We start from the raw sequence: 22709 nt of genomic DNA on the forward strand, positions 1-22709 counted from the left end.
CTTCCAATGCGTGCTTCCAATGCGTTGTTTCTCCTGTTGCCCCTCTAGAGCTTAGAGCTGCTTACCCACCCTGCCTCTCAAGTCTTTCTCCCTTAGGCTCCTAGTCCTCCCCTGGGGCCTCCTGACCTGACCTGCTGTGATTTATCTTGCAGTGTCCATGCTATTGAGCGGAGAGCTCTTCCTGAGTTCTTCAACGGCAAGAACAAGTCCAAGACTCCAGAGATGTAAGATTTCAGCTTATCATTTTCTTTTGGGGTCCTCTCTGCATTCACCCTTCCAGACTTAACAGCCTTCCACCAGGCTCTCCGTTACACTTACAAGACATGATAGCCGCTATTAGACAGCCACAGCCCAACACTTTAAAACACATTCTTCAAGGGTTGCCTGAGGGTGATAAAGTAGAGCAAACTCTTCTGCTCAAAACAAGTACCTGCCCGTTGTTCCCAGTGCTTCAGGTTTTTAACACATGCAGAAAATTTCACTCCATAATTGCTATGTTACCCAAAATTCACATACCCCTAGTGTATGAAACAACTTTAATTAAAATGCAAATGATGATTAGGTTGGAAAACAAGTCAGGTGGTGGTGGTGCACACCTTGAATCCCAGCATTCGGGAGGCAGAGGCGGGCAAATCTGTTGAGTTCAAGGCCAGACTGGTATACAGAGCTAGTTCCAGGAGACCCAGAGCTGCAAAGAGAAATTGTCTTGAAATACCAAAACCAAAAAAAAAAAAAAAAAAACCTACAAGCCTGGTGGCACATTTGGATAGTCCTAGCACTTGGGAGGCCACCTTGGGCTTCCTAGCTAGACTTTGTCAAAGAGAAGGAGGAACTAAGAGGTCCAGAGATGGGAGCATGCATTCTGAAAGAGTAGCATGTATGTGCAGGATTCAGGCTGGAAGATGTAGCTCCATGATAGAACACTTGCCTAATGTGCACAAGAGTCTTGTCTTTGTACCATCGTGCATGCCAAAAGGCAGACGCGGGCATATCTCTGAGTCTGAGTCTCATCTGCATAGATGGAGGCCAGGCAGGACTCAATCGTGAGACCTGATCTTGAAAATGAATAATAATACAGGTTTCGGGCTTATAAGTTGGTGTTTATTGAATCTGATAATTGCATTCTCCATGTGTCAGGTAGGACACACTCTTCCAGTATCCTCCCACCTTGAGCCCTCAGCAGACTTCTTATTCATCTCTCTGACTCTTTGAAGATACTTGGCATATGATGGCTTGTAGTTCCAGCCCATGGAAAGCTGAGGGAGGATTGTGAGTTCAAGGCCAGCTTGGGCTACAGAGTAAGACCCTGTATCGAACAAAAAAGAGTTGCTTTAAAGTTTTGTTTTCAGTCAGTTTTCTTGGCTTGGGTTGTGTGTGGAAATCTGGTTAGGGCTCACCACGGTGAGCACATAACGAGGTAGGTGAGGCTGGCCGCTGGCATAGTTTCCCTGCCTGTTTCTCGGCCTCGCTCTGTGGGATCATCCATTTTCAGCTTCTTTCTCCATAGCTTGGTGTGGGTCTCTTCCTCTGAGGAGAGAGCCAGGTTTATGGCAGGAAGGAAAAGGCATTACTAGCTAACATGACTGTGGTATGCTGTCAGGAATAGTGAATGGTAGCTGCCAAAGAGCTTGTCATCCCTAGCAGAATCTCCACCACGCACTGGCTTATTAGTCTAATTGAGGCAGATAAACATTGTCATCTCTAGTTTACAGACTAGGATCCTGGTAGGAGGGAGCATTTGACTTGTTACTTGAATAAGATTGTATAGCTAAGAAGTAGTAAAACCAGAATCTGGACATATTCTCAAATTTTATATTTTATACTTTTTAATTAATTATATACTTTATAATTTTATTAATTTTTAAATATTAAGTCGCATTTTATTTTAAAAATTAATGTATATACGTGGGTATGTGCATGTGAGTGCCATGCCCACAGAGGCCAGAAAAAGGTGTTGGGTCTGTTGGAACTGGAGTTACAGGCCATTGTGAGAGGTCTAGCTCAGGTGCTGGCATCTCCATCGATCCAGCCTATCAGCTGTCATCTTTCGGGCTCCTATAATGCCAGATAGTGCTAGTTCTCCTAAGACATCCTGTTTGGCGCATAAGGACTTTAAGTTTCAAATAGCTTGACATCATCATGATAAGACTGGCATTTGAATTTAGATCTTTCTAACTTTAAAATATAAATTATATCTGTAATTCCAGCACTTGGGAGGCTAAGACAAGATAATAAGTTGTAAGCCAGTCTGTGATATAATGCAAGTTCCACATTAGCCTGAACTACAGAAAAAATACTATCTCAAGAAAACAAACTGGCATGTGGTACATACCTTTAATCCCAGCACTGGGGAGGCAGAGGCAGTAAGTTCAAAGCCAGCCTGTCTTCATAGTGAGTCCCAGGACATCCAGGGCAAGTGTGAGCAGAGAGATGATGCTCCATGGTTGAGAGTGTGTGCGCTCTCGCAGAGCGCCTGAGTTCCTTTCCCAGCGCCTGTCCTGAGAGGCTTTTGACTACTTACACCTCAGCTCAGGAGGATCTGACAGATGCCCTTCATGGGCATCTACGTGCAAGTGCACACCCCACACATAACTGAGGCATTTACATGTAAGTGCACACCCCACACAACTGAAGCATCTACATGCAAGTGCACACCCCACACACAACTGAGGCATCTACACGCAAGTGCACACACCCCACACAACTGAGGCATCTACACGCAAGTGCACACACCCCACACAACTGAGGCATCTACATGCAAGCGCACACCCCACACACAGCTGAGGCATCTACATGCAAGTGCACACCCCACACACAGCTGAGGCATCTACATGCAAGTGCACACCCCACACACAGCTGAGGCATCTACATGCAAGTGCACACCCCACACAACTGAGGCATCTACATGCAAGCGCACACCCCACACACAGCTGAGGCATCTACATGCAAGTGCACACCCCACACACAGCTGAGGCATCTACATGCAAGTGCACACCCCACACACAGCTGAGGCATCTACATGCAAGTGCACACCCCACACACAGCTGAGGCATCTACATGCAAGTGCACACCCCACACACAGCTGAGGCATCTACATGCAAGTGCACACCCCACACACAGCTGAGGCATCTACATGCAAGTGCACACCCCACACACAGCTGAGGCATCTACGTGCAAGTGCACACCCCACTTAAACACAACTGACACTATAAAATGTTTTAGACTTATTTCTGTGTACTAATGGTTTTCTACATGTGTGTCTGCACCATGTGTGCACCTTGTGCCTGTGGAAGTCAGAAGAGGATGTCATGTCTTCTAGACTGGAAGTCAGAGATGGCTGTGAGCTGCCATGCAGGTGCTGGGGACTGAACCAGGGTCCTCTGCAGGAACAAGTGCTCTTTACCATTGAGCCATGTCTCTAGCCCCCCAAATAAAGTAAATAAATCTTTCTCTCTTTCTTTCTTTCTTTTTCTCTCTCTCTCTCCTTCCCTCCCTTCTTCCCTCCCTTCCTCCCTCCCTCCCTCCCTCCCTCCCTCCCTTCCTTCCTTTTAATGAAATAATGGGTCTGTGAGATGGCTCAGTGGGAAAGGAGCTTGCCACCAAGGCTGATGAACTGTGTTTGTTCCCTAGAACCCATATGGCAGAAGGAAAGAATGGACTCCCATAAGTTGTCCTCTGACCTCCACACACTTGCCTTGGAGCATGCACACACACACACACACACACTGATTAATTTAAAAACAAAACAACACCACCAAAAGAGGCAAGAAAGAGAGTCAGGTAGATGGCTTGGTGTGTAAGATCCCCCGCCTGCCAATCCTGACAGGACAAGTCCTTATGTGTGTCATGGTGCTCGTGTGCACACATACAAAATAAGTGTGTGTGTGTGTGTGTGTGTGTGAGAGAGAGAGAGAGAGAGAGAGAGAGAGAGGAGAGAGGAGAGAGAGTGAGCATGAGCACGTGAGCTCATAGGATGGCTCAGCCATAAGGACTCTAAGTCTGAGGACCTGGGTTGGGAGGAGAGCCTGTTCCTGACAGTTGTCCTCTAACCTGTGCATGTGCTACAGACTGTGAGTGCCTACATACACAGAATCAGGAAATGTAAATAAGTTAACAAGACTATTACATGTAAAACTAACTTTAAAAAATGTGCCATTACACATTTGTGATCTTAGCACTTGGGAGGCAGAGCTGGAGGATCAGGAGTTCAAGACTACCCTCAACTACTTAGCAGATTTAAAGCCAGCTTGGGCTGTGGGAGACCTTGATTCAAATAGATAAATTTTTTAAAAAATGATTAAGAGCCAGGATGGTGACCTATGACCCCAGCCTCTGGGGTATGGAACGGCGCTGTAGATCAAGTTGAAGGTCAGTCTGTACTACACAAGACCCTATCTCAAAATGACAAGTTAAAAAAATCATAAATCACAATTTTAAGAGCCAAAACAAAAGCAACCCTTAAATGCTGGAGAGATGGCTCAGTGGTCAAGGACACTAGCTGCTTTTGCAGAGGACCTGGGTTTGATTCCCAGCACTTACATGGTGACTGACAACTGCCTCCAACTCCAATTCCAGGGATCCAACAACCCCTTTTTGCATCCTTGGGCACCAGGCAGGCTTGTAGTACACAGACAGGCCAAACACCATACACATGAAGTATATTAAAAAGACAGTCTTTAAGTTCCTTCTCTGGCATCAGGCTGATTGCTGCATGGATAAGGACTTTGATTTCTGAGTTGGGAAACAACGGCTTTGCTTCCCCCCCCCCAAAAAAAAAAAATTGGGTAATGAGCGTCCTGTAATCTCAACACTTAGGAGGCTGAGATTCCCAGGTAAAATTAAGATGATAGTTCATTTAGTTAAAAAAGCCATCAGGAAAAAATACAAGAAGCTTTTTTTTAATATTTACTTATTTTGTGTCTTGAGTGTTTGGCTTACATGTATGTATGTGTAACCATATGCCACACATGCCTGTGTAACTCATGTGCCTGGTGCCTGCCCTGGAGTTCAGAAGAAAGCATCTGATTCCTAGAACTGAAGCTCTGGATGATCATGGGCCACCATGTGGGTGCTAGGAACTGCACTTAGTCTTCTGCAGGAGTAGCAAGTGCTCTTAACCACTGGGCTACCCCTTCAGCCCCCAGTGAGAAGTACATGAATACTATGCAGTTGGCATATTTTTCCTCTCCTTGGGCCTCAACAAACATTAATTTTCTTCCTCTTACTTGTCTTTCTGACTCTTCTAAGCTACCTGGCATATCGGAATTTCATGATTGACACTTATCGACTGAATCCCCAGGAGTATCTGACATCCACTGCCTGTCGGCGGAACTTAGCTGGGGACGTCTGTGCTATCATGAGGTGGGTCTTGCTTCTGAAGAGAAAGAGTTTGAGAGGACACCTGTCTGTACGTCTTGGCAGGGCTGCAGATACTTTGGAAGAAGATAGGGAATAAGCAAGAACAGCACCCCTGGGGAAGCCCCATCAGAGCAGGTGGGAAGGGAGTGAGGATTGGGAGTGTGATGTGGCCTCTGCTGAAAGACACTTGGATGGGCTTTACTGTCTAGGAAGACATGGTCCCTAGGCTGTGCCATGTGTACTTGGGGACCACTGCTCCTTAGGTGATGAGTTGGTGATAGGGGATGGGCTCCTCCTTTTTGGTTTTCCCATTTGGCCTAGCCTCCCTTTCTCTCGCAGGGTCCATGCCTTCCTGGAACAGTGGGGTCTTATTAACTACCAGGTAGATGCTGAGAGTCGGCCAACCCCAATGGGGCCTCCACCCACTTCTCACTTCCATGTCTTGGCGGACACACCATCAGGGCTGGTTCCTCTTCAGCCGAAGCCCCCACAGGTAGGCTGAGGGGTTCTGGGGACAAGGCTGGGTGGGGCGGAGTGGACTCCTTTGGACTTTTCTTTTTCTGTTTGTTTTTCATTTTTTATGTTTTTAGGGCAGAGATTCCTCAGAGTTGTAGACTTCTTTCCTGTGAGGTGGAGAGGGCCACAGGCATTAATTAGCACATGTGCCCAGTGCTCTCTCAGCCCTGCTACCTGAGCTGGAAGCAGTTGCTGAAGGGGAGAAGTCGTCCCTTGCCCTCAGGGAATAGGCAGGCCAGTGTAGGAGAGGAGCAGATAGAGAAAATGGCTCATGGTACCTTGTGTAGGATTTTTATACTTTGTCACGTTTCCTGTATTTTTTCATTTTTCTCATACTTATCACCTTCATACTGTCCTTTCCACCTCATCCATTCTTTAAGAAGACATTATGTGGCTTACACAAAGATACTGACTGACTTAAGACTAGGATCTATTGTCCAGCTCCTAAGAGAAGCTGTAAAGATACACGTAACTACAAATGTCAGTCATGCCAACTGCATGTCTAGTTAATCATGGAGGCAGTGTGGAACAGTGGCATATCTACATGCCAACTACATGTGTAATTAATCATGGAGCAGTGGCATGAGTGTTCCCAGAGCCCATGGGCCGCCCGCCCGGCATTTGGTCTTCAGGCCTCCAAGGCCTTGGCCTGCCCATTTCCTACCCAGCTTCCATGACGCCAAGCTCTGTCCCCCAGGGCCGCCAGGTTGATGCTGATACCAAGGCTGGGCGGAAGGGCAAAGAGCTGGATGACCTGGTGCCAGAGACGGCTAAGGGCAAGCCAGAGCTGGTAGGTGGGGTGCAGACCCTGCTGGGCTGTTTATTTGCCCCTTCACTGGGGGGCCCCTGCCTGGGAAGAAGAGGCAAGAGATCAGAGGAGCTACAGCAGTAAGGGAGGAAGTCCCGCCCAGGGCATCCCTGGCTTCGGGAAGAAAGCTCCTTCTGTCTGTTTGTCTGTTCTCTCTCTCTCTCTCTCTCTCTCTCTCTCTCTCTCTCTCTCTCTCTCTTTCTCTCTCTCTGCCTCTGGCTCCCTGTGACCACTTACATTCAACTCCTTTTTTTTCCTTCCATAAATAGCAGAGCTCTGCTTCCCAGCAAATGCTGAACTTCCCTGACAAAGGCAAGGAGAAACCAGCAGACATGCAGAACTTTGGGCTGCGCACAGACATGTACACAAAGAAAAACGTTCCCTCCAAGGTACAAGGTGCAGCCAGCCTGGGGTTGACACCCACATGGCTGAGACTTCTCTGTGCTTACTCCCCACTGCTTCCCCACAGAGCAAAGCTGCAGCCAGTGCCACCCGGGAATGGACAGAGCAGGAGACACTGCTGCTCCTGGAGGTAACTGGGGAGGCAAGAGGGGTTGTGCTGTATAGACAGTGGCTGGGACACAGCTGCCCTGTCCTGTGAGTGGGGAGCACCCACAGTCTGCTCTGGCATTGAGAGGAGCATGAGCTTGCCTCAGTCTCTCCCGTTCCTGGTGCCTGTTGTAGGTGTACCAGGAATAGCTTCAGGTCAGGGATTTAGGCCCGTCGATAATTCCATCTTTTCTTAGTGCTGCTTGGAGATCCCCCCTGGATCCAGCAGAGCTTTGAAACCAGCTGCCCTTAGTAGGATGGGGGGGAGTTGACCTTCTAGAACAGTGGCTAAGTAAACGGAGTTGTGTCTCCACCACTACCACCAGGCTCTGGAAATGTACAAGGATGACTGGAACAAAGTGTCTGAACATGTGGGAAGCCGCACGCAGGATGAATGCATCTTGCATTTTCTTCGCCTTCCCATTGAAGACCCATACCTGGAGGACTCAGAGGCCTCTCTAGGCCCTCTGGCCTACCAGCCCATCCCCTTCAGTCAGTCAGGCAACCCTGTTATGAGCACTGTTGCCTTCTTGGCCTCTGTCGTCGATCCCCGAGTTGCCTCTGCTGCTGCAAAGTCAGCCCTAGGTAATTTGGGGATGGGAGGGGGGGGGTTTGGCCTTCTTAGTTTGCTTTTACAGCTAGATACTCAGATTGAAACCTCTCAGATCTGCCCTGCTGGCCTTGTCTGTTGCTGCCTTAGCTCAGGCACCTGTCTGGGCTTCGTTTTGGTCTTAGAGAACAAGATGGACTTGTGAGAAAGCTCTCACAGGCATAGTCAGAACAGCCCACTGCCTTGTCCCAGCCTCTTCCCCTCTGGTCTTATAGAAGAGTTCTCAAAAATGAAGGAAGAGGTGCCCACAGCCTTGGTAGAAGCTCATGTGCGCAAAGTGGAAGAAGCGGCCAAAGTCACAGGCAAGGCAGACCCAGCTTTTGGTCTGGAGAGCAGCGGCATTGCAGGGACGGCTTCCGATGAACCTGAGCGCATTGGTGAGCACACTGTTAGATTTCTTCCTCCTTGTGCCCTCCCCTCCCTGTGCCCTCTCCACCCTGTGTCTGCCCACATTGACATCAGTCACAGCCCCTGGGGTTTTGTTTTCCTTCACGACATCACTGTGGGAAATTTGGCTTCTCTTATCCCTGTCCCTGAGGTTTCAGCTACTGGGAAATTGTTACGTAAACGAAGCTTATCAGACATCTCTCCTTCTTTCCTGTCTCCATGGGCCCAGAGGAAAGCGGGACTGAGGAGGCACGGGCGGAGGGCCAGGCAGCAGACGAGAAGAAGGAGCCCAAGGTATAGAGGAACCGACCTAGGTGCAGCAGCCCAGTGGTGACAGAATCCAGGGGCAGGGACACTCCTGTGCAATGGGTTCACTGGATAAGAGTGCTTGTTCTACAGACCTGAAAACCTGAGTTAGAATTCCTCGTACCCACATAAAAGCTTTGGCATCATTTTATGTGCCTGTAACCCCATCATTGCAGGACCCCAGCGCTGGAGGGCGGACAACATCTTGTCCCGCTCTGTCTTTGGCATGTGCACACATGAGCTTACACACCTACACAAGTGCATGCACTACTTGCACACACAGAGACAAATAAGGACAAGAGGGTCAGTCACCCTCAAGCCTTGGCAGAGCTTTTGAGAGCTGCATCCTCTGATGTCTTCCCCCCTTTTGGAACTACAGGAACCACGGGAAGGAGGGAGCACTGTAGAGGAAGAAGCAAAGGAGGAAATAAGTGAGGCTCCCAAGAAAGACGAAGAGAAAGGGAAAGAGGGTGACAGCGAGAAGGAGTCAGAGAAGAGTGACGGGGACCCGATAGGTGAGCTGCCTCCCCAAAGGGCGAGGGACACAGGAGAGAGACGCTCAAAAGGCTAATTCAACCTATGTCCTGACACAGTTGATCCTGAGAAAGACAAGGAGCCAACAGAAGGGCAGGAGGAAGTGCTGAAGGAAGTGGCGGAGCCAGAGGGGGAGAGGAAAACCAAGGTGGAGCGAGACATTGGTGAAGGCAACCTGTCCACGGCTGCCGCCGCTGCCCTGGCCGCTGCTGCAGTCAAGGCCAAGGTGAGGGCAGAAGCTGGCACTTTCCTCATTGTGTGTCAGTCACTCTCTTCTCACTCCTTAAATAATGCTGGCCGGTTTGTTCCCTTCTTATTTTATACTGAGTGAATTATCACTAAACTTCTAACCTCTCTTATTAGCTGTTTCCAGCCCTTTAATTTCTTTTACTTGTTTTATCTCTTGCTATTCTTTTTTTCATGATATAGATATAATATATATGTGTGTTGTTTCATAATACAGATATATCTAGATCATGAATATATAATTATGATATATTACATTATGTATTGATATGTAAATAATATATACTATATAATGTGTAATATTTACTATAGTATGTATTAGTATATATAGTACATATATAAACTACAGTTATACTATTCTGAGTTGTGATTGCAGCTACTTCCTTCCTAAGCTTGCCAGCATCTGCCCTGCCCCCCCCCCCGAGTTTCTGCAGTTGAGCGCTCTGTCTAATCTGGCTATTGCTCACCCCCCCCCCCCCCCCCCCCCCCCGCACTCCTTGCCTAGCACTTGGCTGCGGTTGAGGAGAGGAAGATCAAATCTTTGGTGGCTCTGCTGGTGGAGACCCAAATGAAGAAACTAGAGATCAAACTCCGACACTTTGAAGAGCTGGAGACAATAATGGACAGGGAGCGAGAAGCGGTGAGTGGCGCTCAGTCAGGTGTCAGCAAGAGCCTAGAACCTGCCAGAAGACAGAAGACAAGGCTTAGAAGTGCCCAGGCTGACACAGGTCACACACAGAGGGGAGAAGGGCAGGCAGCCTAGAGGGTGAGGTCCGCAGGTGAGCTGCTAGTCAGGCTTTCTGACCTCTGCATCTCCAGGTCCTCCAGCGATGCTTGCCTCTCGCTAGGTTCTCACAAATCTGAGTGACTGAGTAGATTTGAGAGATAATAAGAGACTCAGCAGGTAAATTTGGGAAGTTGACAGGACAGACAATATTGATTCAGTTTCTTTGAGAAGGCTTAAAAAGAAATACAAGATGGGGACCCCACTCTTAGAGACAGTAAATATACAACATGGAGATTTCAGAAACACTTAACAATGCTTAACCTACTGGAAAATCCAGATTCAGAGATTTCTTAGTGGAGCAGCTTAGCAGTTGAGAACAGACTGCTCTGCCAGAGGACCCATATCAGTCCCTAGGGTCTTTTCATGGGCACCCTAGAAATAAAGAGAACACTCACATACACACACCCTCAGACAGACAGACAGACAGACATTAACTCATTAAAAATGTTTTCTTAAAGATTTATTTATTTTATGTATGAGTACACTGCAGCTGTCTTCAGACACACCAGAAGAGGACATCTGATCCCATTACAGATGGTTGTGAGCCATCATGTGGTTGCTGGGAATTGAACTCAGGACCTCTGGAAAAGCAGCTAGTGCTCTTAACTGCTGAGCCATCTCTCCAGCCCCTAAAAATAATTTTAAAATAAGAGATTTAATCTCAACACTCAGTAGGCAGAAGTAGGTGGTTCTTTCAAGAGTTCAAGAGTTCAAGGCCAGTCTGGTCTGCACAGTGAGTTCCAGGACAGCCAGGTCCACATAGAGAAACCCAGCTTTGAAAAACTAATAAACATAAAAATAAAATTAAATAAAATTAGATGCTGGGAGAATCAGAATAAAATCAAAATTCAGAGGTGAATCCACCTGAAGTGTTTCCCTAAGGAATACTAAGTTGGTAGCTGGTTTTGAAGGAAGGAAAGAACTTGAGTTGACAAAAGCTGGAGGCATTTTCAAATCAGAGTAATAACAAATTGAGAGCTTTGAAATTGAAGTAAGCCAAAACCACACCATATTAACTCCAGTGCAGTGAGGCACAGTGTGGGTGCTCTCAGACCTGTAAGGACAGAGGAAGTACACAGTTGAGTCTTGGGGAAACACCAGCATGAGAGATAGGGTCTTTCAAAAGGAGTGGGAGGCAAAGTGTTTGCCAACGGTCTTCTGGTACCGGTAACAGTTTCCCATTGGTACTGGCAGCTGGAATATCAGAGGCAACAGCTCCTGGCCGACCGGCAAGCCTTCCACATGGAGCAGCTGAAGTATGCAGAGATGAGGGCCCGGCAGCAGCACTTCCAGCAGATGCAGCAGCAGCAGCAGCAGCAGCCAACCCTGCCTCCAGGCTCCCAGCCCATACCTCCCACCGGGGCTGCTGGGCCACCTACAGTCCATGGTCTAGCTGTGGCTCCAGCCGCTGTGGCCTCTGCTCCTCCTGGCAGTGGGGCCCCTCCTGGAAGCCTGGGCCCTTCCGAACAGATTGGGCAGGCGGGGACAGCTGCAGGGCCACAGCAGCCACAACAAGCTGGAGCCCCTCAACCTGGGGCAGTCCCACCAGGGGTACCCCCCCCTGGACCCCATGGTGAGTGTGGGATCCAGAACATTTGTTTGCTATAGAGTTCTAGGAACATGTTCTGGTTCCTTTAAAGGGAATACCTGATGGGCCAGGATGTAAAAGTTTGTTGCAGTTCCTACAGGTGGACTCCTGTATTATATATTATGTCCCCAAACTAGCAGGAATGTTTTCCCAAACACAGATCCGTGGAGTTTTATTCCAAGAATCTACAGCTTATTCTAGTGCCAGGAGAAGGGGTGGCACAAGCAGGTGGCTGTGCAGCTTGTGCTGTGGGCAAGATTTCACTCCCTCACCCTGTGTTCTCTTTATTTCTAGGCCCCTCACCGTTCCCCAACCAACAAACTCCTCCCTCAATGATGCCAGGGGCAGTGCCAGGCAGCGGGCACCCAGGCGTGGCGGGTAATGCTCCTTTGGGTTTGCCTTTTGGCATGCCGCCTCCTCCTCCTGCTGCTCCATCCGTCATCCCATTCGGTAGTCTAGCTGACTCCATTAGTATTAACCTTCCCCCTCCTCCTAACCTGCATGGGCATCACCACCATCTCCCGTTTGCCCCGGGCACTATCCCCCCACCTAACCTGCCTGTGTCCATGGCGAACCCTCTACATCCTAACCTGCCGGCGACCACCACCATGCCATCTTCCTTGCCTCTCGGGCCGGGGCTCGGATCCGCCGCAGCCCAGAGCCCTGCCATTGTGGCAGCTGTTCAGGGCAACCTCCTGCCCAGTGCCAGCCCACTGCCAGGTGAGAAGGGGCCAAGAGGGGAAAGGGTGAGGGCGAGGGCTCGACATTACGGGAGGGAGGCGAGTGGGGAAAGGGTTAGATCCTAGAATCTCCACAGCCCTGTTCAGTGCTTTGGTAAAACTCGAGCACAGGAGGAAGGCCTCTCTCTCGGGCTGGCCTCCACTTCCCAGCTTGGCAGCTGCCACCTCTGGGATGATCACTGAGTGGGCCATGGAGGAGTCCAGTGGCTCAGAGGACCTCAGCTGTAAACCTGGAACCTAGCTACCCGTCTGCATGACGATGGCTTTTCTTTGCTTGTTCCCACCACATTCAGATGCCCCATTTAGAGTCCTTGGGGAGAGGAGGATGATTTGGGGTATAAGAACATTTTTCCAATGTCAGGCGCGAAAGAGTGTTGGGAAAAGGAAATTAATACACAGTGGGTACTTCATTCATCTACCCACCCACTGCATGCCATGCCTGGTTCTGTGTGTGTGGAGCCTGGGACCAGATCTATCCTCTGCTCCTGCTCATTCACCTTCCTTTTCTCCACAGACCCAGGCACCCCACTGCCTCCAGACCCCACAGCTCCAAGCCCAGGCACAGTCACTCCTGTGCCACCTCCACAGTGAGGAGCCAGCCAGCCATCTCTCCCCCTCACTCCCCATGGAGATCACAGTTCCAGGAACAGCCCTCCCCCACTACTGGGACCCTCCCTCAGCCCGGAGAGTTCATCACTACGTAAGGAAAGCTCCTCCTGCCCCTTCACCACCCCCACCATGCCCAGCAGAGGTGTGCAGTTTTATATCCAATTATTATTCACGGACTTCTGACTAAAAGATGTTTCTAATGCCTGGGAGAGAGGATAGGAGGGACGATGTTTATATGAGGATCTACTGACTGGTTCTGAGGGCGCACCCCTTCGGAATTACTGCATTTTTGAAATGATAACATGAAAATGAAACCCTTTAAAAGGGAGGTTTTAAAAAGACACATCAGAGCCCACAAAAAAACTTTTTTTAATTATTATTTTTAGGGGAAAGGGCAGGTTTTAAGAGGAATTAAGTTTTGGGGCAAGCTGTGGAGATGGAATAGGGCACTGAGCCTGTCTCCCTGAGCCCTTGGCAGTGCCGAGTCGGCCCCTCGCCCATTCCAGTTTATTCATACTAACCCTCTTGCTGCTTGTCATGGTTGCTGTTTTAGGCCCAGCTCAGCCAATGACCTTTCCCTCAGAGTGTCAGCTTTGTGTTTGTGTTTAGGTCACCTGCTTACTCAGTCAGCGTCTGTGTTACTGTGGGAAATGTAGTTTGCGGGGATTCTGTGGTAGGTCATAGAGGAAGGGGCCTCAGTTGGGCTCTTCTTCCTGCGTTCCTGGTTGTATCTGTGAGTGCCCAACAGGCATCAAAGAGCTCTGAGGATGAGGAGTCTGCAAACCCTCGAGGTTGAAAAGCACTTAAGCACCCACTTTTGACATGGGACAGTCTAACTTCTGCCCTCACCAGCCAAGCCTGACAGAACCCACTGATAGCTAGGAGTTCCCAAATGAGGACAAAGATTTGGGAGCAGCACAGCGTGGCTCTGCTCCCAGGACTTCAGTGCCTCCACACTCCAGGTCTCCCTCCTCACCCTCGGTGTGTGGAGGCAGACACAAGTCCAGGCCCACCAGTGCTTGGCCCCTCCCACCATGTGCTCTGCTTCTGCTGTCCCAGTGTTTTCCTTCCTCTGCATCTCCGCACCTTTCTTCTGTTCAAAGTCTTCTGTAAAATTTTCTTTTCTTCTTTGTTCTTTTCTTTTTCCTTATTTTTTATAAATTAATTTGCTTTCAGTTCCATCTTGTGGATGCCTCTGTGTTCTCTTACCTGTGGCTGCTAGGCAGGGAGCAAACTGGGCTGGGGTCAGCCTTCCTGGAGTCCTTCACTGGACATTCACCAGGGCTGCACTTTGAAAGCCACAGGCCCACAGACTGTCAGCCTCTTGCCCCAAGAGGCCAGAGACCACACAGCAATTAGGAATGCAGCGGCTCCAACCTACTCAAGACTCGCTCTTGAGGTACATCCCTACAGTGTGCATCTGATCCTTTCAGACAGCGAGCGGCTACATTCCCTCCCTTATTAGGGAGGAGGCAGGCCCCCAACCCTGCAGCAGCCAAGACAGGTTTTGGCAGTACTAATATGTCCTGGAATTTTAGCTTCAGTAAACATTGACAGGCTTTTCCACAAAAGGTGTTTGGTACTTGGGTGGGTGGGGACCTGGTTCAAAGAAGCCCAAGGACCAGGAATTTAACCTGGCAAGGAATAGATACCCACACACACAAACATATGGCTACCTTGATCCTATGGGGATTTATGACTTTCTTCATTTCCCAAAGGGGAGCCTTTCATTGATGAAGCCATGGTTACTACAAGCACTTAATCTAGTTTCCCTAAACCCCTGCCCCAGCTTGAGCTTTGTTTGAGGACAGACATCATTACCACCTCACCTTTTCCTCACCCTGCTCAAGGAAAGAAAGAACCAAAAGAGCAAAGAGAGCAACTTTTATTTGGTGAAGGCAAACATCTTCTAAAAGAAACCAGATGGGCAAGGTGCTGTGATACAGGAGCCTCTGGGGCCACACAGAAATCTAGGCTCGGGATACAGAAATGTCCTCAGCCATTCAGCACCATCCGGACAAGCTCTGTAGAGAGGAGAGGTGGAATCAGCCAAAGAGAGGGCTGGGGAGGGGTACCCATGGGCCAGGAGACCACAAGACCATGAAGGTGGCAGGTGGGAACATGCCCATAGCAACCAACCTTGGGTCAGTTTCCAAGAGAGCCACCATGAGTGGCCAGTTCTCTCTGTCCCTGGTTCCCCTCCCACCAGCTGTTAGCCCCCACCCCACTCTAAAATAGCAAGAACATAGCAGAGGGAAAAAGTTCTCAGCTACACCTATAGTTATGTCAGCCACTGGCGGGAGGAGAGGTCAGGTTGGGTTAGGGTACCTCCAAGCTGTCCAGTAGGGATGGAAAAAGGACTGTTGTTTTAGTAGCAGAATGGGGCCAGTAGCCCCCCCCCCAACTCTCCATGCACCGAAGAATCACCATAAGACAAGCCCTGTCTACAAGCTGGTGAGAGTTCCCAGACACCAGCACCAAGACCCCTGTAAGTCAAACCTCAGAGACCATTCTAGGAGAGAAGGAGGTACCACACCCCCAAACTGCTTTCCTCATTGAGGAATTCCTTCCCTCCCAAGCCAGCTCCATGCAGAATCATGCCAGGAGGAAGTCAGATGGTAGTAAGGTATGGGCAGGGGCGAGAGAGCACAGGTTGGGAAGAAGAAACACTAGGGAGCTAACTAGAGGAGAGGCTGGGAGGAGCCGTACCCGCCCCATGGGCCCGTCACCCCGACAGGATATGCCTCACAAATGCTGCAGGAAGGAAGAGACATTAATGGTGAAGACAAGACACAGACATAGGGTGAAGGGGTCAGGCAGTGGGGACAGACATCTTGTTCACTCCCCATTCCTAGCCCACCCTTGGCACTCATCACTCCTCCCTTCACTGTTCCGTCCACAACAGTCCCCTCCCAGGCCGGACTAAGCCTTGCCCCCTTCTGGAACCAAGTCTCCTTAACATGCCCTGAACGACCATTTCCTCAGAGGCCCCAGTTTATAGTTTGCCCCTCACCTTCATAGTTGATGCAGCCGTTGCTGTCCTCATGCCCTGCCACTAGCATCTCTACCTCCTCCTCTGTCATCTTCTCACCTGCAGAGGAAGGAGCATTCTTAGAACTGGGTGACAGGTGAAATATATATCAAGGTGGCAACTCATCTCTAGCGCACAGGCCCTTACCCAGTGTGACTAGGACATGACGGATTTCAGCACCCATGACGGTGCCATTCCCTTCCTTGTCAAACACACGAAGGCCTTCAACATAATCCTCATAGGTCCCCTGGTCCTTGTTCTTGGCCACGGTCTGCAGCATAGGCAGGAAGTGCTCAAAGTCCAGCACCTTCACATTCATCTCTGTCGTGTGGGAGGTAGAAGTGTCAGACAAGAGAAGTCACACACACATGTTCTCAGGACACGGTGGTGGTGAACACAAGCGCCTGGCCAGAACTGGCCGAGACAAAACTTGCTCAAGTTTGGCACTTATGAAGATAAGAGATGATTTTGGCTGAACAACCATGAACCCACTAAGTTCTGGAAACGCTCACCATCGCTCTTGGGGTTCCCCAGGACCTTGAGCACCTCAGCGTTGGTAGGGTTCTGGCCCAGGGCCCGCATCACGTCCCCACACTGGCTGTACAGGATCTTGCCATCGCCTGTTCGGTCAAACAGCTGGAAAGCCTCCTTGAATTCTGAGGATTCAGATGAACAGCAGCACCAGGGATCAGCCCAGTGCTTGCCTCACAGTTCTGCTGCCAATGCAACTTCAGCCATGCTGCTTAGAAACCAGATCTCTTGTCTCCTGTGCACTGAAGACAGCTCCTAGGGATCTATTTCTATCAACTCAAATGCCCCATATAAAGACACCCAGCCTTCTTTCCCTTACCTCACGGTGGTAGCCATCTGTTTACACACCCCCTGAGCTGCAGCAGGCTAGGCTCTCCACCACTACTATACTACTTCAGGAATTTGCCACCGCCCAGGCTAGATCCTGCCCATATAAGGAAGTAGGAGCAGTGGCCTGGACTCTAGCCTCCCATTCCCACCCTTCCCCTCCAGAGACCTTCCAGGAGGTGAGGCTCAGCCACTTCCTTAGCAAACTCTCCAGTCCTCATGTTAACAAAATATCAGGTCATCGCTCTTTACAGTACTCACAATCCAAGCTTAAGGAGGGGGCAGTTATCAGAGGAGAGGCAAAAAGCAGAACACAAGCATAATAGACCCGACATACAACAGGCATCAATCAAATTGTTTCACATACCCACACCACCTAAAACTCACCCTGTGCTTGGGGCTCAGATCTAGAGTGGAAGGGGAAGGAAGAAAGAATGAGAAAAGAAAATGGAGGATCTAGAGCAGAGAAGAGGAGGAGATCCTGGGGGTGCTGGAGATGACAGGTTGGGATCAGAGGATAGATGCTAGAGGAAGGGGTCCCTCTCGGTAAGGATGACCTCAGCTGCGGGTCAGAGACTGCCTACCTGCGGTCTGGTCCTCAGTGAAGTCACACTGCTCGGAGAAGAAAGGATTGGTCAGTACCCGAGGTCCAACCCCGCAAGCTTCCATCCCGGCTTTACAAACTCCTGTTTGAAGCTGAGGAGTCGCTTCCCAGGGCAGAGCCTTAGACCTTGCAACCCCACATCCAACCTTCCAAAACCTGGGCGTGCCCACGTCCACTGCTTTCTCTACCCCCACCCATGGTCCTCTCCTTGCCCCAAATCCTCCTAATCTCCCGATTCCCGGCGCCCACCATCTTGGCTGCTGAGCTCTGCGGGACCTTTTCCGGCAGTAATGGCTCCGACTCCGGACCCAACCCCAGACTTAGTACGTCCCACGGCGCATGACGTCACCCTCCGCAGTTTCATCCAATAGGCATGCTAGTCTGGGCTCATGCAGATGACATCACTACATTAGTAATGAGGTGAGGGGGGCGTCCTACCTCGGCTCAGGAACCTAGCAGGGGCCTGGGGTGGGACTCTTGGAAGCCTTTCTTCCGAGCTCTACCAAGAGCAGGGGATTTGGGCTTTTGCAGAAGAGAGGACTACCCGCTCCCCTCCTTCCCCTTTCTCAAAAGAAAACAATCGGAAACCAAAGCGGGAACCATGTTTTTATTTCAAAACTGTCAGTGCCCCCTAGTGGCAGGAACGCGCTTCTGGCCACACAGGAGGTGGGGCAAATTTCCGACACCGCAGGTACTACGTGGGGTGGGGTGGGGTGGGGTGGGGTGGGGTGGGGAAGAAAATTGTCCAGCCCTGGCGGCTGTGCTACAGTCGGAAGGAGAAACGCACTGCCTGCGCTTCTGACTGGTTGATCGAGGACCCTTGCCTCTCAAGAGGACACTAGGGGCTGGAGGACCATTGCGGAGCTCAGAGGCTTAGGATGTGCTTCAGGAAGGCTGCACAAGAGGAGACGAGAGGACTTCAGAAACTGACCTTCCGGTAACTGAGGGTCCTCCCACACCCCTCAAGACTCTTCACCCCCGGTCATCCTGACACCTCACCCTCATAGTTGATGCAGCCGTTGCTGTCCTCGTGGCCTGCCAGAACAGTCTCTACCTCTTCCTCAGTCATCTTCTCTCCTGAACCCAAAAACAGAGACCCCGACTTCCATGCCTCACTAAACCCAAGCCACTCTCAGGGTGGCTCGTCCTCCCACCCTGCCCTTTTTCCATCCACATGTATCAACAGTGCCTTGGAGCTGGTCAAAGCTTTGAACAAGCTTCAGGGGTTGAGACTTGCATGGACTCGGCACGAGTGTGGCTTGCAAAGAGGGACACGAGGCTCCCACTGCATCCCCTGACCTCGGGACTCACTGCTGGATACTTTAGCCTCTAGATGATTGAGTCCCTCAGGTTCTGCCTCCACAATGCTGGCCCTCTGTAGGGCCATAAGCCCATTCCAAGCTCTACCTAGCTCTTCCAGGTCCACCCACTTCTCCACTCCACATTTCGGGGCCCTGCCTTACCGAGAGTGGTAAGGACATGTCTGAGCTCTGCTCCCATGACTTTGCCGTTGCCCTCTTTGTCAAACACACGAAGCCCCTCTAGGTAGTCCTCATATGTGCCTTGGTCCCGGTTCTTGGCCACTGCCTGCAGCATGGGCAGGAACGTCTCAAAGTCTACACGTCGGGACTTCAGCTCTGGCAATTAGACAGAGGTGAGAGGTGGGGGGAGGACATCACTGAGGTGTGGGATCCAGTGTCATCCAACCCTACTATAGTGACTGTCATCCCCTTCAGCATTCAGGGTGTGTTCCTTCCTTGTGTTTGACAGTTTTTGAGTCCTGAGATCCATCCCAGTATCCTCTGTCACTTTACCAATATTCTGTCATTGAAAGTCGATATTGTTACCAGGCCTGGTGGTGCAGTTTTGTAATCACAGCTACCGGGCAAGTTCAAAGCCAGCCAGAACAACTTAAGACTATCTCAACCGGAAAAAAAAAAAAAAAAAAAAAAAAAAAAAGAGGAAGGGCGGATGAAGCAGGATACACTCAAAACAGAGAGAACTGCTAATCCATGTGTGGTGGCCACACCTTCAGTCCCAGCACTCAGAGGCAGAGGAAGGCAGATCTCTGAGTTTGAGGCCAGCCTGGTCTATATAGTGAGTTCCAGGCTAAGCAAGGGTATATGTAGAGAGACCCTGTATAATATTACCATTAATAATAACAATAACTATCTAAAGAATAATAATTAAAAAATTAAAAAGAGAAAGAAAACTGGGGCTTAGGGCTGCTAACTGTAGGTTCCAGGCCAACCTGAGTAATTTAGTGAGGACTTGTCTCAAAAAGTAAAAAAAGTACCTCCATAATAAAGGCCTTGCCTGGCTTGCCTGAGGCCCTGGATTCAACCCAGCACCACATAAAGTGGAGTAATTCTACCACTCCAGTGGGCAGTAGACAGGAGGTGGAGGTAGGAGGGTCAGAGTTTAAGGTCACCCTTAGCTAGGATACTGAAATCCTGTCTCACAAAAGAAAAAAAAAAAAAGGATGAAGAGAAGGTTTGCTGGCTAGAAACGGGCTTGGTGGCCCAGGCAGAACCCTCTATTCAACCCCCAACACCAAGAAGAAGAAAACTGAAACCCTGCAGATCTCAAGGTTCCTCTCACCATCGCTCTTGGGGTTCCCCAGGACCTTGAGCACCTCAGCGTTGGTAGGGTTCTGGCCCAGGGCCCGCATCAGATCCCCACACTGGCTGTACAGGATCTTGCCGTCACCTACTCGGTCAAACAGCTCAAAGGCCTCTCTGAACTCTGAGATGTAAGGAGAAGGCAATGTGACCAGGGGTTCCCATCACCTCCAGACACAAGGGAGGTTTGCTTCAGAAATTATGTGCTCGAGCTGGGCACAGGAGGGAGGAGAACAGGACGAGTGTGGGAGGTGTGGGAGGTTTCAAGGTCAGGACTGTCGTGAAGAGAACAGAGGATCTGACCGGGAGTCTGGGGTTGGACAATAGGGCTTAGGAAATGGGCTTCTCCTCACCCTCCAGCTGGTCCTTGTTAAACTCGATCTGTAGGGGACAAAAAGGGCAGGTGAGGAGATGACAGGGCTTATTCAGTCCCTCTCTACCACAACCAACTGGCAGCCACTTCTGGGGAGGGGCCCAAAGGGATGAGGCTGGGAGCCCAGCCACTTTAGTCCCATTCCCAGCTCTAGGCCTTGGGAGAATCCCAAGAGGAATTATAGGGGGAGGGTTTCTTGGGAACAGGGTTAATCCCATGCCACCTGTTCCCTTCCCTCCTGCTACCCCAGTCCTGCATCCCTCACATAACTGGGGGCTGAACAAAGGCTAAATTTACCCCTGCCCCCAGCTGTGATTGTCTAACAAGTCTGTCCTCTTCAGTCTCCCCTCCTGGGGTTCAGAGATGTGGCCTTCTGAGTTGAACAGCCGAATTGGGGAGGGGGGGCAGACAGCACCTCTCTCCCTTCACCTTGAAACTGGCCTGACCTGGGAGCCCCAGCCTCATTCCAGTGTTCATTCATTCCCTACCCTTTCCATATATTCCCTGATCCCCAAGGCTGCACCGCATCTGTGAACTACGCCTTCCAGATTCACACTTCCCCAGGACTCCCCAGAACTCACCACCACTTTGGAGAGATCAACAGGAGGCTCCTGGGTTTTTGCAGGGGCCTGGGGGGCAGCTGGCTCAGCCTTGGTCTTGGCTAGAGGGGTCCCTGCTGTAGACTTGGCAGCAGGCTTAGAGATGGAGGGCCCTGCTGGTTTCTTCACGGGAGCATCCTTCTTGGGAGGCATGATGTCAGGTGGCCAAAGAACAATGTGCCGATGGGGGCACCCATCTCTGTTTAAATAGGCAGGGAGTCTGGGATGTCAAGGGGCGGGGGCAGCGGCAGGGACAGGGAGCCAGTTGGCAAGGGTGAGGGAGAAGAGACTTATGCCTGTCTGCCCTCACTCCCCTGGCCTCCTGTGGTTCAGGACTTCTGCCCCCAAAGTATTCTTCTCTCTGACACCACTCCCCTAAAGCTGAACAGAATGTTTTCTTTAAGGGTACAGGGAAGAAACAAGAATAGGCACTGTTAACCTCCAGGGTGAAGATAGGATGTTTGCCAGTGATTCTGAGATAGGAGCTAAGGGAAGAGGGAAAAAAAAAAAAAAAACTAAACTCAGAAACAAACAAAAACTTGCATTAGTTTTAGACCGTGGAAAAGCCCAAGCAAGGCAAGGGCTCCGGGTGGAGTGGGGGTAGGGGAGGGGGGCTGGCATCAGATAGTGGTAAGTTTTAAAATATGTTCTGGGAACAGTAAAAGGTGAGAGGAGGAGGTCTTTTCACTCCCTTCTGTCCATTCCTGTATCCTGAGAACTTACAGTCCTGGGCCCCCACCTACCTGGAACTATGCACAGAAACCGAAGCATGGCATTACCCACTGTCTCCTATACCTAATGCTGATTTAGGGGTTCCAGTGTAGGTAAGGTTTAACATCTGTCACACATAATTCTAAAGAAGGAACATTTTCCAACAAGACACAATGTTATTCAAACCAGACAAAAGGCTATGATGCCTAATGAACATGGAAGGAACACAGACACACACACACAGAGGGAGGGGGCTCTGGCAGACAGCGAGCCCTCTAATAACCCAAAAGGTTACAGGATCTCCTAAGGAGTTCATAGGTACTCACTGGCACACCACCAGTTAGGAGCACAACAAAAACCTTAGCTCTTAGCTCTGAGTCACAAACCTTGCTGGAAGCACTGGCAACGGGAAAGAATGATGTTTGGGAGCTAAAATGAGGTTCTGGCTACTCTGTTCTTGGATATAAAGAAGATTTAGGTGGCATTCTGAGAAACTGGTCATTCCACTTAGGCCCCGGAGTTCACAGAGTAGCAGTGTGTCTCCCATTTGTAAAAGGGCGTCAGACTCTTTTTACTGCAAATTGTCCCATTTTTGGAAAATAAGGAATCCTTCCGCAAACACACACCTGTTTCCCACACTTACACTCACTCCTAAGCCTTAGAGAGGAAAAAAGTCCTCCCAACCCCGCAAAACTCACCTTGCCGGGTCCGAGGAAGGGGCAGGTGGGGGGCGGGACTCAGGGCAGCTCCCGTCCCTGAAGGGTTAACTGTGCCGGCCGCAGAGCATGCTGGGAGTTGTAGTCCGCGCGCAGCCGCAGGCTCACAGGAAACCTTTCGCAGCGGTGAGAGTTGGCGGTGACTTCCGGCCCGTGGT

The 22709-nt window shown here is 50.2% G+C and overlaps 3 protein-coding genes across 9 annotated transcripts in view; 1 reads left to right on the forward strand and 2 right to left on the reverse strand.

Annotated features, from left to right (window-relative positions):
* The window catches only part of Smarcc2 (SWI/SNF related BAF chromatin remodeling complex subunit C2), a 29615-nt gene extending 15402 nt beyond the window's left edge, over window positions 1–14213 (forward strand). Inside the window, exons 15-29 of one of the 6 annotated variants that reach the window (XM_076920627.1) lie at window positions 153–224; window positions 5248–5361; window positions 5698–5851; window positions 6572–6664; window positions 6952–7071; window positions 7152–7214; window positions 7558–7816; window positions 8057–8218; window positions 8458–8522; window positions 8914–9049; window positions 9128–9294; window positions 9820–9954; window positions 11296–11674; window positions 11984–12409; window positions 12944–14213. In XM_076920627.1, coding sequence (XP_076776742.1) covers window positions 153–224; window positions 5248–5361; window positions 5698–5851; window positions 6572–6664; window positions 6952–7071; window positions 7152–7214; window positions 7558–7816; window positions 8057–8218; window positions 8458–8522; window positions 8914–9049; window positions 9128–9294; window positions 9820–9954; window positions 11296–11674; window positions 11984–12409; window positions 12944–13020 — 2422 coding nt within the window. In that variant the 3' untranslated portion in view covers window positions 13021–14213. The remainder of the gene's footprint in view (window positions 1–152; window positions 225–5247; window positions 5362–5697; window positions 5852–6571; window positions 6665–6951; window positions 7072–7151; window positions 7215–7557; window positions 7817–8056; window positions 8219–8457; window positions 8523–8913; window positions 9050–9127; window positions 9295–9819; window positions 9955–11295; window positions 11675–11983; window positions 12410–12943) is intronic. The other 5 variants (XM_076920631.1, XM_076920628.1, XM_076920629.1 and 2 more) reach the window with 5 other exon arrangements.
* Window positions 14214–14907: 694 nt separating this feature from the next.
* On the reverse strand, window positions 14908–17915 carry Myl6 (myosin light chain 6). Of its 2 annotated transcripts, XM_076920652.1 has the most exons (7): window positions 17781–17915; window positions 17512–17539; window positions 16582–16725; window positions 16217–16390; window positions 16052–16129; window positions 15748–15792; window positions 14908–15062 (listed from the first exon to the last, which is right to left on the reverse strand). In XM_076920652.1, exons 1-6 carry the CDS (start codon window positions 17781–17783, stop codon window positions 15764–15766), a joined length of 456 nt encoding a protein of 151 aa, XP_076776767.1. In that variant the 5' UTR covers window positions 17784–17915; the 3' UTR covers window positions 14908–15062; window positions 15748–15763. The 2 variants fall into 2 exon arrangements, with proteins under 2 accessions (XP_076776767.1, XP_076776766.1); XM_076920651.1 differs by lacking the exon at window positions 15748–15792.
* A 205-nt stretch (window positions 17916–18120) lies between these two features.
* Window positions 18121–22677, reverse strand: Myl6b (myosin light chain 6B). Its single transcript, XM_076920650.1, has 7 exons — window positions 22534–22677; window positions 21107–21323; window positions 20506–20533; window positions 20133–20276; window positions 18995–19168; window positions 18531–18608; window positions 18121–18425 (listed from the first exon to the last, which is right to left on the reverse strand). The coding sequence occupies exons 2-7, from the start codon at window positions 21275–21277 to the stop codon at window positions 18397–18399; spliced, it is 624 nt and encodes a 207-aa protein (XP_076776765.1). The 5' UTR covers window positions 21278–21323; window positions 22534–22677; the 3' UTR covers window positions 18121–18396.
* Between the last annotated feature and the right edge of the window lie 32 nt (window positions 22678–22709).

This window comes from Arvicanthis niloticus, chromosome 22, assembly GCF_011762505.2.
Source record: "Arvicanthis niloticus isolate mArvNil1 chromosome 22, mArvNil1.pat.X, whole genome shotgun sequence".
NCBI classification, from domain to species: domain Eukaryota; kingdom Metazoa; phylum Chordata; class Mammalia; order Rodentia; family Muridae; genus Arvicanthis; species Arvicanthis niloticus.

What these genes read in the sequence shown, in the direction of transcription:
- Myl6 (XM_076920651.1), bottom strand. An exon ending in CACTGAGGACCAGACCGCAG is followed by an intron (nt 16,726 to 17,511) that starts GTAGGCAGTCTC and finishes CTGAATCCTCAG; the next exon opens with AATTCAAGGAGGCTTTCCAG. An exon ending in TCATGTCCTAGTCACACTGG is followed by an intron (nt 16,130 to 16,216) that starts GTAAGGGCCTGT and finishes CTTCCTCTGCAG; the next exon opens with GTGAGAAGATGACAGAGGAG.
- Myl6b (XM_076920650.1), bottom strand. Translation starts at nt 21,277, where the DNA reads ATGCCTCCCAAGAAGGATGCTCCCGTGAAGAAACCAGCAGGGCCCTCC. An exon ending in TTGATCTCTCCAAAGTGGTG is followed by an intron (nt 20,534 to 21,106) that starts GTGAGTTCTGGG and finishes TGTCCCCTACAG; the next exon opens with ATCGAGTTTAACAAGGACCA. An exon ending in CGGCTGCATCAACTATGAGG is followed by an intron (nt 18,426 to 18,530) that starts GTGAGGTGTCAG and finishes CCTCTTGTGCAG; the next exon opens with CCTTCCTGAAGCACATCCTA.